Here is a 13,977-nt window from a genome sequence, read left to right on the forward strand (position 1 = left end):
ATCCTCTTCCCTAGGGATGGTCCTGGTCATATGCTGCTCCCAGAGACTGGTCTCCCCAAGGTCATGGTGAGCTTTGTCCACAGCGACTGCACTCCTCAACCCACATACCACACAGCACTACTTGGATCTTCTGCTGTCTGGACCCTTGACTCCGTCCCCTAGCAGTCCTGCTTTCATCCACCCCAGGCACTGAGTGAACCCAGGACTCCAGAGTGAATACCTGTGCAATAGGCCTGGCTGGGGTGCAGCCGGTAGCCGGGGTTGCAGAGGCATCTGTATCCATCTGGGAGGTTTACACAGGTTCCGGGGCCACAGATGCTGGTAGCTCCAGCGGCACATCTGTCAATATCTGTTGGAGACAGAGCAAAGCAGAGGTTTTGGCAGGGTAGTGGCTGGGCAAAGGCAGAGGAGCAGGGTGGGAAGAGTGTGGGGGGAAGGCCACAGGGGACTCAAAGGACCTTCATCCCATACTTAGTTGGGCCCTCCCACATTCATGTATATAGTGTGGCCTGTATAAACCCCACCCCCCATGCCACCATACCCCGGACATTGCCCTGGGCCCTGAGCCCTACCAGGATGGAGCTTGAAAAAGTACATCACTCTGACCAAGACCAAGTAGATTCTAATGACCCATGTCCTGAGTCCCAGCAGAGCCTGCCCTGCTGAGGACTCCAGCCTGAACTTACCCTGAATACGGGCATGGCTCTCACTATAGTACCCAGTGACTCCTTTCCCTGTCAAGTCCTGCCCAGTTTCCCCTAAACAGACAGGCAGACAGATCTGGTGAGCAAGGGGCTGGGGGAGAACTTCCAGGAGAACAGGGGAGAGGGACTGGTGCCAACTAAGCAGGCCTTGAAGGCCACATTGAGACACGTAAGGAAGGGGGTCATGCAACGTGGGGTGTGATCAGAGCTGTCTCAGAATGACCACTCACCTACCACATCCCCTTGCTGAGAAAGATGGGAGGGAAGGCACAGGAGCCCTTAGAAACCTGCTGAAATAATTTAAACAAGGACCACCTTGGGTGCTGGTAATGGGGTAACAAGTGGGGAGACAGACATTGACTTCAGAAACAGTTTGGAGACTCGCCAGGACTCAGGGCTGAGGCCACATAGAGGGCAGAGACTAGCTTTTCTGAAATGTGTCCTAAACACTAGAAAAGTACCCTGTACTTAGAACACGCTGAATGGACAAATCACGGACCGAAGGATGCTTCCAGCCTCTGTGCCCACCCTGCTGTCTAAGTGAGAAGCCCATGTGCCCTGGGGCTCCCCCGCCCTGCCCCACAGCCCCAAGGTAGCCCTGGAGACCCAGGAGTGGCCCGGGATGGTGCACAGTGAGGCTTCACAGCATTTGCTAACTTGGACTGAATTGAACAGGCACACTGGCCTGTCTGGCAGGCTACCTTGTCGCTGGCCTGGCCCTAACTGTCAGCCTTGGAGCTCATGGGGATCCCAGCCAGGTTCTAAATGTCCTCCTAGAGGGATGAGTTTAAGGAATGACAGGGAAGATGAGGGATCAGGCAAAAGGCTGGTGGCGGTGGTTGGGGATGGATTCTGTCCTCTTTAGAGCAACTGCTGAACCTGCCGTGGACCCCTCCTGCCCCTCTGTCTCTGCCTCCGGGTCCATTTTCCTTGCCGGAGACTCAGATGCCTGAGCTGAGCCCCTTAACCCAGCTCACCCTGTCTGCGTGGTGGAGGGGAGCTGGGGAGCAGCGCACTGAGCCCAGGGGCCAGAGGTCCAGGCAGGGCCAGCGGGAGGCCCTGGTTCAAGCCCAGGAAGACCAACAGCCACCCTCACTCCACATTCTCTGGACTGTGCCACCAGACTGCTGGGTCTCTCCCTTTGCCACAGGAAGTCCAGAAAGAACCCTCCCCCGCAAGGCAGCCTCAGTCTGTGAGGTTAAGAGATCAGCAAGGGCACGTGTGAGAGCACACACAAGAGAACACGTGAGCTCACACATGCACAGGGAGCAGCAGGTAACATGGGCCTTGCTTCTCTCCAAACAATGAGCCTTGAGGAAGGCACATTCCAGGGCAAGGCGGGTTTGCCGGGGATCTCCCCACACGGCCCCCCTCACCATTGTAGTCGGCCGGGGAGCAGTGGCAGGGAGCGGTGTGGAGGGGGGAACACAGGCTCCCAGGCAGTTAAACGACCTTGAGAACTAGAACTGGTCTCCTTCCAGAAAGGAAGCTGGCCTGCCCCACCTGCAGGAGGCTGCCCGCTGCCAGGGCACTCAGGTGGCTCAGACCTCCCGGAGGCTTCACGTGCTCCCTGTCCTCTAGAGGCCCCTGTGTTCTCCGGGAAGGTCTCTGAGTAAGACCCTCCCCCAAGGTGTCCCGTCTCTTTCCCCTTCCTGGCTGGACCCGTGCTCCAGTCAGGACTCCTGTGTCCACTTGGGCACCCTGTGATCTCTGTGGGATGAGGTCAGGGGTGCTGAGCTTGGAATTTGCTGATGACTGTTCCTTCATCTGACTGAGGGGCCCCAGAGTCGCTCAGGGCAGTCACACCTCGCAGGGCTAGCTGCAGGTACCTGGGGGGTCCAGGGTCACCAGCGCATTGGTCGGAGTGGTCACTGGCTCTTCTTCCCGGGTCCCTGGAATCCCCTGTCCAGGTGGTGGTGACGCTAGTCTTCCTGCAGCATCTCCTATAGGGGGCAAAGGGGAGGTGGGCACACAGCCTCTTGGCTACCCTCCTTCCCACCGGGGACAGTGCTCCCTCTGGAGATGCAGGCAGTGGCCCTTCCCTTTTCCCTGCTGTTCCAACTCCATAGGTGGAGCCTAGGGTGGGTCACCCCTTCTGCCTCCTAGCCTCCTGAGACTTGACGCAGTCCCAGAGTGAGAGAACCTGAGAGCTCATCAGGTCTTAGAGCTCATTCTGTCTCACGTTCCATTTCACCGGCAAGGAGTCTGAAGCCTGCAGAACCGGCCACTTGTCCAAGGCTACCTAGCTTCCAAGACACAGAACCAAAGCCAAGCCTTCTGGTTTGCACTTTAGCATTCTTCTCTTTCTGTTTGCAAAGCGCTTTACAGTTTACAGAGCTCTGCCATGGACATCAACGTCTCATCTGCCTTGGGAGGCAGCAGAGCAGGTGTTGGTGTCCAGGAAGCCTAGCTTCCTGACTTCGCAACAGTGCGCCATCCCCAACCCCAGCCATTGCCAAGCCGGGCTCTGCAGAGCCCTAACTGTTCCCCAGGGAAGACAGGCCACTTGGGGGAAGAGCCCTCATTTCAGCCAGTGCTTCGTCTTGGGTCTCCAGTGTGTGTTGGGCAGCACATGGGATGCAGAAGGAATGCGTGGCAGGGGAGCTTGCAAAGCATCACTGTATCTCACTGACCTAACCAGCTCCATAGGCGTACGGAGCTCCCAGAAAAGTATTCATGTGTGTCACATCGCCATCCATGACCTCATCTGACTGAAGCCCCGTGTCACAGCTCACGGGTTCTAACTCCACTACTAGGTGAAGGTCTCTCATTCCCCACTTCTCAGTTAGCTGGGAGCCAAGAGGAGGGACTTACCTGGGACCCAGGGAGGTACTTGGGTGACATTGGCTGTGACCTGCACAGAAATGAGAGAATGTTTCTCTTGGTTCCTCTGTCACCTGCCTGGCACACTTCCTTCTACCAGGCTCCCCATCCAGCTCACTCACTTTTTCATTCATTCTTGGAATTGGTATTTTGCTAGACACTTTATGATTACATCTAATTAATCTCAGCTATCCTACAATAGTAGGTTGTAATGATTAAATGAACCAATGTATGCAATGCACCAGCTCAGTGTCATATCAGCCAGTATCGTATCAATGCTGTGATCACGGATCAGCAACAGAAGCTCTAGAGGTTAACTAGCCTACCTAGCATCACAAGGCCAGTGTGGTGAAGCCAGGGTCCCAAGCCCTACCTGTTGTCCTCAACACAGCCCATAGACAGAGATAGATAAACACCTTGGGGACCGGGAGGAGGAGGACAGGCAGAGGATGACAGAGGATGAAGATCCTAGCTCAGGGCTGAGGACTGAAGTGGACCTTTGGTCTGGGAAGACGGCGCATGGTTCTCCAGAAAGAGAAGCAGCTCATCAGAAAAACAGTTTTTGGGGACAGTCAGGTACGCAGGTTGGAGAGGCAGGGGACAGGGAAGGGTCTGGCAGACAGGCAAGGGAAGAAGAAGACTCACTCTTCCAGAATGTTTTTCTAGGAGAACACTCAGTTCTTTACAGGGGACTCCTGGGCACAGGGAAGGGGGAGGGACCCCCATTTCTCAGTGAAGTGGCTTGAGGCTATCCACAGTCCTGCCTCTACATCCCCATGAGCCACTCACAGAGCAGATCTTGAGGTTTAAGCAAATCAAGCTAAAAAATTGCCAAATTTGAAGTCAATCTAGAACCAGTTCTAGATCTCATCTGCTTGAGCAACAGCCCAAACAGGACACGTTCCTACTTCCTTTCTGAAGGGGGCCGCAGACTATCCCAAACGAGAAAACTTAGAAGCTACTTGATAAACAGCAGCTGTTATTACTTCCTTTAGGACGAAACTGGGTCTTTGGATCAAACCTCCCAGGTCAGCGTCTCTCCAAGTAAAATCCTACATACACTCCATCCTTCTCCCTTTCCTCCCTCACAGGACATAGCCTGGCAGCCTCCATGGTTACCGGGTCCCCCTCTGGGCCATGCCTTCTCAGCTCCCTGGTGGGAAGACTCACTCACCTGGCCAGCCCGAGAGTCGCCTGGGAAGGAAAGGTGAGAGCGTGAGCTCAGGAAAGATGGTCTGGCTGCCTTCTTCCCTCCACCCACCAGGGCTGGTTCGGTCTACGACCTCCTGACCTTGTCCCCAGTAGGTCAGCAGTGGGGAGACCTTGGACCCTTCTTGCCTGCCTCTGCCCCTCCCATCCCATGGAGACTGGCCACCAAGATCCCAGACTTTGCTTACCAGACGTGTCACTTGGTGAGAGGAAACCTCCTGCTTTCCTCTAAGGTCTCTGGTGACAGGAGTCCCACCCCACCCTGCATCAGTCCACCTTGCACACCACCTCCTCCCTCCCAAGCCTCCCAGTCACACCAGTTTGCTCTGCCCCTTGCCCCAGGCTACAGGCCAGGGGAACAGCTCTAGGAAGGAGAGGAGCTGCTCCTGGCTCAGCCAGTGTCCAGTTCCCATGACGACTAGGGCTGCCCCGACTTCCCTGTCTGTCTGTCCCAGATTCCCGGAGCAGTTCTGGTTGTCTCATAGTTCTCCAGGTCCTAATGTGTCCTTGGCCTCCTGCACTCTGTGCTGCCAGTAACTCGGGCATGTCTTCTGCATGGTTCCTCAACGTCCCCGGCCAGGGGTGCCCCAAGCACAGTCCCCTCCCAGCCCCATGCCTCCTGGGTCTGAGAGAGTTGAGCCAGAGTGGGTGCTCTGTCGCTAAGGCCAGGGTTGGGGATCTAGAGCACCCAGAGTCCCACTCTTTGGGCCTGGCAGCCAGCACCAGCCTCAGAAGCTGCATGGCCTGGGGAAGGGGGTGGAAAGGCCTGATCCACTGGGGTGGGGGCTGCTGTTCACCTCTCCTACCCCCACCAGCAACTCCCTGGGATGTGGCACCTCTTGACCCCATATGGGAGAGGATGGGGGTGAGCTGTTCTCATCGTGCCAGGCTAGGGTAGCAGGTTCCCTGGGCTGGATGCTGCTGCTCCAAACTCCCTTTCCTAAGGCTCCAGAGAGGAGATGTTCCCAGGGGCTCTTTGAGGCATGTAATCAAGGAGGAAGGGGAACCTCCCCCCAAAACCTCCCTTAGCCCAGATACCCTTGTCAGAGATGGTCTCAGACTCCAGCCAGGTGCTGGTGACTGCCCGGAGTGGCTGCCTCTCCACTGGCCTGGGCAGGGTCCCATTGCTCTTCTGCCCTTGCTCCCTTGAGGGCCAGGCCAGTTCCTCCTCCTCGGCTCTCCTCATGGTCAGGCGGATGTCTGAACTTGAGTAGGTATAGCCATGGCCGGCAGGGCAGATCTCCCCAAAAGCCTCTGCAAGGTCCATGGTCAGAAGACATGCTAAGAAATGCTGTTCCTGCAGGAACCCAGGGCCCTCCCTGCCCTCCCTTTGGGGGACTAGGCTCTGTGGCAGCAGGAGGGAAGGACCCCAGGTTAGGTTAAGGAGTTGAGAAGGAAGGAAGACTAAGGTCTTCTGCTTGAGGTTGGGTCCAGATGGGGGAAAATGGCCACTGGTTTGCAGGAAGGCCCATGGGGACCAGAGCTGAGAAGGGGATGGAGGGTTACCTGTGCCAGGCAGGGGGCATTTCTCACACTTGCTGCCCCAGGCTTTGCCCACTCGGCTGCAGCAACATATCTGCTTGGTGATCTTCTGGGTCAGAGGCAGGGTGCAGGTGCTGGGCCCCAGTGACCGGTAGCATAGTCCCTGCTGCATGGAGACAGCCTTGTCCGCTGCAACAGACACAGCAGGTGGGGATGGGCAGGTGGCCAGGGGGAGGGGAAAGCACAGGAGAGAGGGCAGAGGATGGAGGCGTGGCCTGGCCTGTGTCACGGCCTGGAAGTTTGGTGCCCTGAAAATGCTCACAAGAACGTCAGGAGGAATAGCTGTAGCTTCAGCACCTCCTCATGCTACCTGTTTGAAGGGACCCTGACTCCCACCCACATGGAGAACCTGAGAGCAGGAAATGGGGAGGCACCTACTTGTGTCCAGGTCCTGGGTTACAAGTGTTCCCAAAGCCCAACATGGGCCTGGGGTTGAGCGGGGAGCAGTGCTCTCTGAGGGCCAGTCTCCTTGGAGAGGTGAGAACCAAAGGGCTGATGGGGAGCCTCCAGGACAGGCACTGTCATCTTTGTAACCCAGGCACCTGCCCAGCCTCTGAAGCAGGCAGATGCTCAGCACATGCTGCTGGGGTTGATGGATGTCTAGATCCATGAATCAAAACCCAGTGGCCCACCGTGAGTGTGAGCTAGGCTGGGTTTCAAAAATAACAATGCCACCACCATTGTCCCCTTGCTTGTACTTTGATAATGAATATTACAGAGTCTCTTATAAATTACCTCCATGGAAGATAAGACGGCCATGCCCATTGGAGGAGACTGAAATCTTTAGAGGGCCGGATGAGGGGAAAAGGGGGAGGTGAAGAGAGCAACACTCAAGGCTGAGGAACTGATGACTCAGGGGAGCCCTGTTCACGTCTCAGCAGCCCAAGTTCAACTGCCTGCTCCATCCACCACGAGCTCCATGATCTCCTGGGCCTTGATTCCTTCATGTATGAAATAAGGGTGCTGATGATAATCCCATGTGTGCTGGATGCCTGTCCCTCATATTCTGGTAACAGCATCCTGTTTTCCTGTGGGACCCACCCCTTCTCCCAGTGTTGGCCCTTCACTTCCTGGTTGAAGGAGTGAAGTCCATACCCCTGGTCACAGTGATTGATCAGGGATGTGCACTTGATAAGTAGGCCCAATGATGATAATCAGCTTTGGGACTCTTCCTGGATTGTTAGAAAAGAGATGCCTTTTATTTTCCTTTTTTTTTTTTTTTTTTTTTTTTGAGTTTGCAAGTCTGGAGAATATATGACCGAAGTATCTGGTGGGTACCTTTGAAGGAGCAAGAAAGCAACCCCGAGGGAAGAGAGCAAGAAACATCCTAAAGAGACCATGGGTGCCCGGATCCAGCCAAGGCTGAGGCACACCTACCTCTAGAGCAGCGGTTTTCAACCTGTGGGTTGCGACCCCTTTGGGGGTTGAGCGACCGTTTCACAGGGGTCACCTAAGACCATCGGAAAATACATGTATAATTACATATTATTTTTGTGATTAATCACTATGCTTTAATTATGTTCAATTTGTAACAATGAAAATACATCCTGCATATTAGATATTTACATTACGATTCATAACAATAGCAAAATTACAGTTATGAAGTAGCAACAAAAATAATTTTATGGTTGGGGGTCACCACAACATCAGGAACTGTATTAAAGGGTCGTGGCACTAGGAAGGTTGAGAACCACTGCTCTAGACCTTCGAATTGTGTGGACCAAAGAATTATTTTTGCATACGGTGGTTTGAGTTGGGTTTCTGTCACTTGTAACCCAAAGACACCTGACTAATACACCTTGGCCTGGTCGGGTTTCTGTCACTTGTAACCCAAGACACCTAATATCCCTTGTTCGCAGTGACATATGAGAAAGGGCCTTGTCAAAGGTCGTGTGCTGTACACAGACCAGCGATCAGTCCGTCCATGAGCCTGGGTCTCCAGGTTCAGGCTCTGTCTTCCCCCATCCCCTGCTGCCTCTGCCAAAATCAACCAACCAGAAAAACAGAAGACAATCTCTGCCTCCAGCAGCCGCTTCCCTTTGGGATACTGCAGGGAAGGCTTGGTCCCTTGGAGCCCCAGGGTGAGGTGACACAGCTGGGTATAGCAGGAGGCTTCCCAGCCCAGAGGGCCCAGGTAGCTATCCTACCAGCCCTGGTTAGGTGACAGGAAGGAGAGTAAAGCTCAGAGACTTACTGCCTCCCCCCTTCCCACCTCCAGGGAGATGAATCATCAGAGGAGGCGGAGGGGGTAAAGCTAAGGAGGGAGGGAAAGAAAAGGGCCACCTCTGCTTCCCTGTATTAAGGGTCTCTTTCTGGCACTAATAAATATGTCACCTCAGACATTAAATACACCTGCCTAATAAAGAAATGTTAAGTGGGGGTGGGGTGGGGACGAGGAGGAGCCATATGCCCCTCAGGCCTTGACTGCATGTCTCTGCCACCACGAGGTCCTCCTGAGAGCGGCCTGGCACGTCCTCCCCACCCTGGGCCCCTCACTCCCTGGGTGTCCCCTCTTAAAGCTTTTACTGTTTCTTCCCCCTGCAGACACACACTGGGTGGTGTCCTCCCTTGACATGGGTTCCCCCTGAGTGGCACTGGAGTCACGCTCATTCTGTGGTCTCCTCAGACCTAGTACCTTGCAGTTTGCGGACTGAGGGCTTAGCTAGCCCCAGGGAGCTCTGCTGAGTGGGTGGCCGACCTGATCCGGGCTGTCCCTCAGCAAAGGCCAGTCAGGACAGGCTTTATTCAGCTCTGGTCAGACCTCCCTGCCCCAGGAAAGCCCATCTGGGCTGTGGCATTAGCTCTGTCATCTGAGGGGGCTGTCAGCCTGGGCCCCTCCCAGCTGGAACCCACAAAGGTCACCGGAAACAGCTGCCTGGGTGTGTACGCACGCACATGTGGACACAATGCTAATACGACTCCTGACACATATGTGCTCATGGACGCAGAGACACATTCAGAACCACGAGGGACTGCAGGATTATGGAAAGGCCCTGGGGCTGGGCAGCGGTGGCATTCACGCTACAGACAGGCCACTTCAGGAAGGTCTGCCGCTAGGTGACCAGGCTGCTAAGCTCTGGCACTGAAATAGGCAGCCGCCACTCAGCCAGATGTTAGGGCAGAGGCAATGCAATCCCTCACAGTGGATGAGGCCACAGAAATGGTTAGAGAAAAAACAGAAGGAGAAAATCCCCCACTGCAAAGTCCCCCACAAAATGCCTAAAGCCCAAAGTGAAGTTGTAGCTGTCCCTGCTCCAGTAGGAGGGGCCAGATCCAGTTTTGTCTGTTGGGCCCAGTTCCAGGTTGAGTAGCAGACACTGGGCCTGGGGATGGAGCCTGGGGGAAATTTCTGCTCTGGGCCTGGTCCGTGGACCCTGAGGGTCCAATCTTGCCTCACCGTGTCCCGACCCCTGCTCCCCACTTGTACTCACACACACAGCGGCTCCTCGATGGATCCAGCATGAGGCCAGGCCTGCAGGTGCACAGGTAGCTGCCCCTGGTGTTCACACACTCCGAGTCCTTGCACAGGCCCAGGGTCAAGCACTCGTTAATATCTGCAGGGTTGGAAGAAGTGACCATGTGCCCGCCCCACCGAGGCCTGATGGAGGGGCAGGGCTGGGGCAGAGAGCTGCTGGTTGGCAGCAGTCACCTCCCTCCGAAAAGCCTCCTGGACCACTCAGCGTCTGGGACCCCCTCCCTAACCCACCCCCCCATTGGAAGTCTCCATGGTGACAAAGCCATAGCTGAGCCTCACCTCCCGCCCTTCTGTCCCAAGGCACCCCTGGGCCTTGTCCATCTGGGGGCTCTCTAATGCAGAGCACCCTGGGCCTCAGCTGACCTCGCAGAGTCTGTCAGCCAGGCCAGCAAGGCCAGGGTTTGTGCTTTACAGCTCCCCTCTCCTCCACTGGTGCCCTCCCCTCACCCACTCCCGGCTGTGGCTTAAGACAGGGAAAGCAGCTGAGGGACTTGGCTGGGGAAGTCCACAGAGGTCCCCACTAACTCAGGCTGACTGCATCTCCCACCCTGGGGTCAAAGTCCTCCCATTCCGGGGAGATCAGCCCAGGCAGTGAGTGGATGTGGAGAGAGTGCGGGGTTGGGGAGCACCCTCAGCAGGGCATCACAGGTTCCCAGGGAGGCACCTGGCCAGGTCTGGGAGAGGGTGGCTGGAGATGGGAGGAGGGGATGGGCTTGGCTGCAGGGCCTTTCTCAGCTCGCTCTGTCACTGTCCCCAGACTTCCTTAGGCCTCTGGAACCAGCAACCCCTGAGTTCCTCCAAGCTGGGGCTTAGAGGTGTCCAGTGGAGACCACTCAAGCAGTGCCCACCGCTGATGCAGGGTGGGTCGCAGTGTCCCTGCAACATCAGGCCTCTGTCATTTCCCTCCCCCAAGCCCAGCCTTGGCCCTGGTTATCCTTACCTTGGCAGTGAGTGAGGTTTAGTCTCTTGTACCCCTGGGGACACTCCAGCTGGCCATTCTCAATTATTGGGGAGGCTGAAGAGTGAAGATACAGACAGGTCTCAGTGCGGGTCCTTGGGCTCCTCTGTCACCCATGTTAGGAAGTGGGGTGCAATCTGGATGTCCAGCCCACTCTGCAGCTGCGAGGCCCCACCCCCCAAGCCATCACCTTGCAGCTGTGCTTCCTTGGCTGAAGCCCCTTCCCTGGCTCCCACCAGGCTACTCTCAGTCCACCTTGCTCTTAAAAAATGATATTCAGTAACTATGTATCTTGTATATAATTATAGTATTATATACTATATCGATGTAACACAATACCACATGTGATTGAACACATTTTATTACTTTCTTTTACTTTTTGTTTTGAAATAATTATCGATTTGCAGGAAGTTGCAAAACATAGTACCTATCCATCACCCAGTTTTTCCTTATGGTCACATCGTACATAACTACAGTTGTATTATTGGTTTTTAAACATCTGGATACAACAATTCACACCCTAGCTTATTTCAGTCTATTTTGATGCTTGGTTTTAACACTGCCGTAACTGACAGAGTATCCTAGCTCAGGATGGAAGAAACTCATCAGGGATTGATTGCACTTATAAAACCATGACATTTATTTTTCACTCACATTCTCCAACCATGTGATGCTGGTGAGATCTGGCTAGTAAATTTCCATCTTCCTATGCGGAGGTCGGTTAGTTGTTCTTACAAATTCTAAGTTAGAAAATTCCAGTTTTCACGTTTTTCAAGTGTGCACATGGAGATAGTTTACGCTATCCCACAATGAGGAAATAATTCTCAGAATTGTGGTGCTGATACATCGCCTGCTTTGATTTCACAACATTCCCCTTTACTTTACAGAGAAATTTATAATGATTTATGTTAAATGAAAACAGGGAAAAGTCCCCATTATCTTGGAGGGACAGACCAGTATGTCAACCTTGGTGAAAAGCTCTAACAGGTAGCACACTGCTGACAGCCACCAGTCATCAGAGAAAAAGGCAGAGAATACGGAACCCATCTTTTTGTTCTTTTAGAAAGAATAGCTCGTCGTTAAGTTTGACAATTCCTCTGCCAAGAAAGACACAGCCAGCAATTCTCAAAGGGTGCAAGGGATTTTCATAGGCACTATTTCAATCCAAAGTTCCATAAAGATGCCATCATCCTTTAAAGGTCTTGTCTTGTAAAGTTAACTGCATGATGCCTTCCTATAGCAATTTGCCTTTCTCTGGCACTGACTCCTTTGCAGCGATGGCTTGCCTGTGACGTCTGTGATGAAGGAGTTTGACATCCAGTGTTTTCCATCGTCATCACCACCAATCACAGCATCAGCAGATGAACCTCCAGAGTTGTTCTTCTTTTTCTTCAAGAATTCATTTACTGTCAAGAATATGTGTCCTCTGGTTCTTCCTTTCTTTAGTGGCTTCCAAAAAGATAGTTCTTCATATATTTTATTGTTGAAATAGATTCTTGCAAGTACCAGGAGACATGTTAGAAATCACTATACTTTCACCCAATTGTACAGCAAAGTTTGAGTGTCTTGGTATTAAAATTTTTTTTTTTTTTTTTTTTTTTAAATCAAGACAGCTTTGACTCTGTCATTAGCTGCTCTCTCAGGGCACATTACGCACTTATGGCAAGGTTTGTTAGTAATGAGAGCAGATGTGAACTATAGTTCATACGGGTTTCTTGGTCATTTGGATCCTGGGCTCCATTCTGGGTCACATCTGAGAGGTCATCATTATTTTTACCTTGGAATATAGCTGACTACATAGTAGAGGAGAAGTGTCAGCTTTGCATTTTTTAAATGATCACTCGATATTATGTTATTAGTATTATTTTGAACCCTGTTTCTTTGCAGGGATTTTTAAGAGTCACTTCTCCACTTGGTGAGGCTTGTTCTAGTTAAAACCAGACAACTTAAGTGAAATACCTCATAAACCAAGCATTGCTGTGTGTTGTGTGCTGTGATATCTCAAACAAACATGAGGGGTACCACCTTTTCTTGGGACCCCACTCTTCCCTGACACTTTGTGTGCCAAACAGGACAGGTGACAGCCTGATATATGGATCAAGTGAGGACATAAATTAGTAAAGCTTAACTTTTTAAGATTAAAAAGATGTAACTACAAGTTGTCATATTTGTCTCTGCTGTGGAAGGTCTTGCTCAGGGTTTGCATGTTGTTCCGCTGTGGGCAGTAGGCTCCAGCACTTGAGGTGTGGTTCACAATGAGAGGGGAGGGCAGGTATCAGCGCTCCTGGCACCCACCCCAGGCATGCCTCTCAAGTGGTCCCAACCCACGCAGGCATTCCCTTGCCATAGCACCTAACGTCACAGGCTGTTTGCCTGCCTATCTCTCCTATAAAGCATAGACTCTGAGGACAAGGACCTTGTCCCTTTCCTTGTTGCTATGTCTCTAGAGCCAAGCACAGTACAGGGAACAGTATAGATGCTCAGTCAAACTTGACTAAATAATGGTAGAAAACACAAAAATGGAACTCATCATGGGCCGACTCTATTATGAAAGCTTTATATATATTAACTTGTTTAATCCTCATAACAGCCCTTGAAGGTACTTACTAATATTATTCCCATTTTACAGATGAGTAAACTGAGGCATGGGGGGTTTAGGAAACATGCCCAAGGTCATGGAGCTGGGATTACAATCCCAGGCATCTGCCTCCAGAGAATAAATTCTAAACCATTCCTCTCTACTGCTTCCAAATAAATAAATGATTGAATTCATGGCAAGCCCTAGGAGGTGTCTAGGCTGAGAATCGTGGGGTCACAGATCAATCACAGGGAGATGCCTGCCAGAAGGAAGCATATCACCCTTTCTGGTAACCCTCCCTCTTCCCTCCCCTCCCCTCCCTTCCCCTCCCCATTTTTCTTACAAGGGAACAGGAGAGTAAATGGGAAATAAAGAAAAAGACAAGAACCCCTGGTCAGGTGGCTCAGTTGGTCCAAGTGTTGTCCCATACACCAAAAGACTGTGGGTTCAATCCCCAGTCAGGGCACAGGTTCCAGGTTCCTAGGCTACAGGTTCAATTCCCGTTAGGGACACATATGGGAGGCAACTGATGGATGTTTCTCACATTGAGTTTCTCTCTCTCCTTTCCTCACTCTCTAAAATCAATGCATGTGCCCTCAGGTGAAGATTAAAAAAGAAAAGAAAAACAGAAGGATATCCGGGAGGAGGTCAGAAAAACTAATTAGAAACTGGGTACATGCTCCACAAT

The 13,977-nt window shown here is 52.6% G+C and overlaps 1 protein-coding gene across 1 annotated transcript in view; it reads right to left on the reverse strand.

The window, feature by feature from the left end:
- Positions 1 to 13,977, reverse strand: part of LTBP2 (latent transforming growth factor beta binding protein 2) — an 86,850-nt gene that overhangs the window by 21,608 nt on the left and 51,265 nt on the right. Inside the window, exons 9-16 of the mRNA XM_090271159.1 lie at positions 10,694 to 10,768; positions 9,710 to 9,832; positions 6,243 to 6,407; positions 5,775 to 5,990; positions 4,702 to 4,721; positions 3,519 to 3,558; positions 2,534 to 2,647; positions 221 to 349 (exon numbers count right to left, since the gene is read on the reverse strand). Of these exons, the coding sequence (XP_090127285.1) occupies positions 221 to 349; positions 2,534 to 2,647; positions 3,519 to 3,558; positions 4,702 to 4,721; positions 5,775 to 5,990; positions 6,243 to 6,407; positions 9,710 to 9,832; positions 10,694 to 10,768 (882 nt within the window). The remainder of the gene's footprint in view (positions 1 to 220; positions 350 to 2,533; positions 2,648 to 3,518; positions 3,559 to 4,701; positions 4,722 to 5,774; positions 5,991 to 6,242; positions 6,408 to 9,709; positions 9,833 to 10,693; positions 10,769 to 13,977) is intronic.

The sequence above is a fragment of the Furipterus horrens genome, unplaced genomic scaffold, assembly GCF_987537825.1.
Source record: "Furipterus horrens unplaced genomic scaffold, mFurHor1.1.pri manual_scaffold_3, whole genome shotgun sequence".
Classification (NCBI taxonomy): domain Eukaryota; kingdom Metazoa; phylum Chordata; class Mammalia; order Chiroptera; family Furipteridae; genus Furipterus; species Furipterus horrens.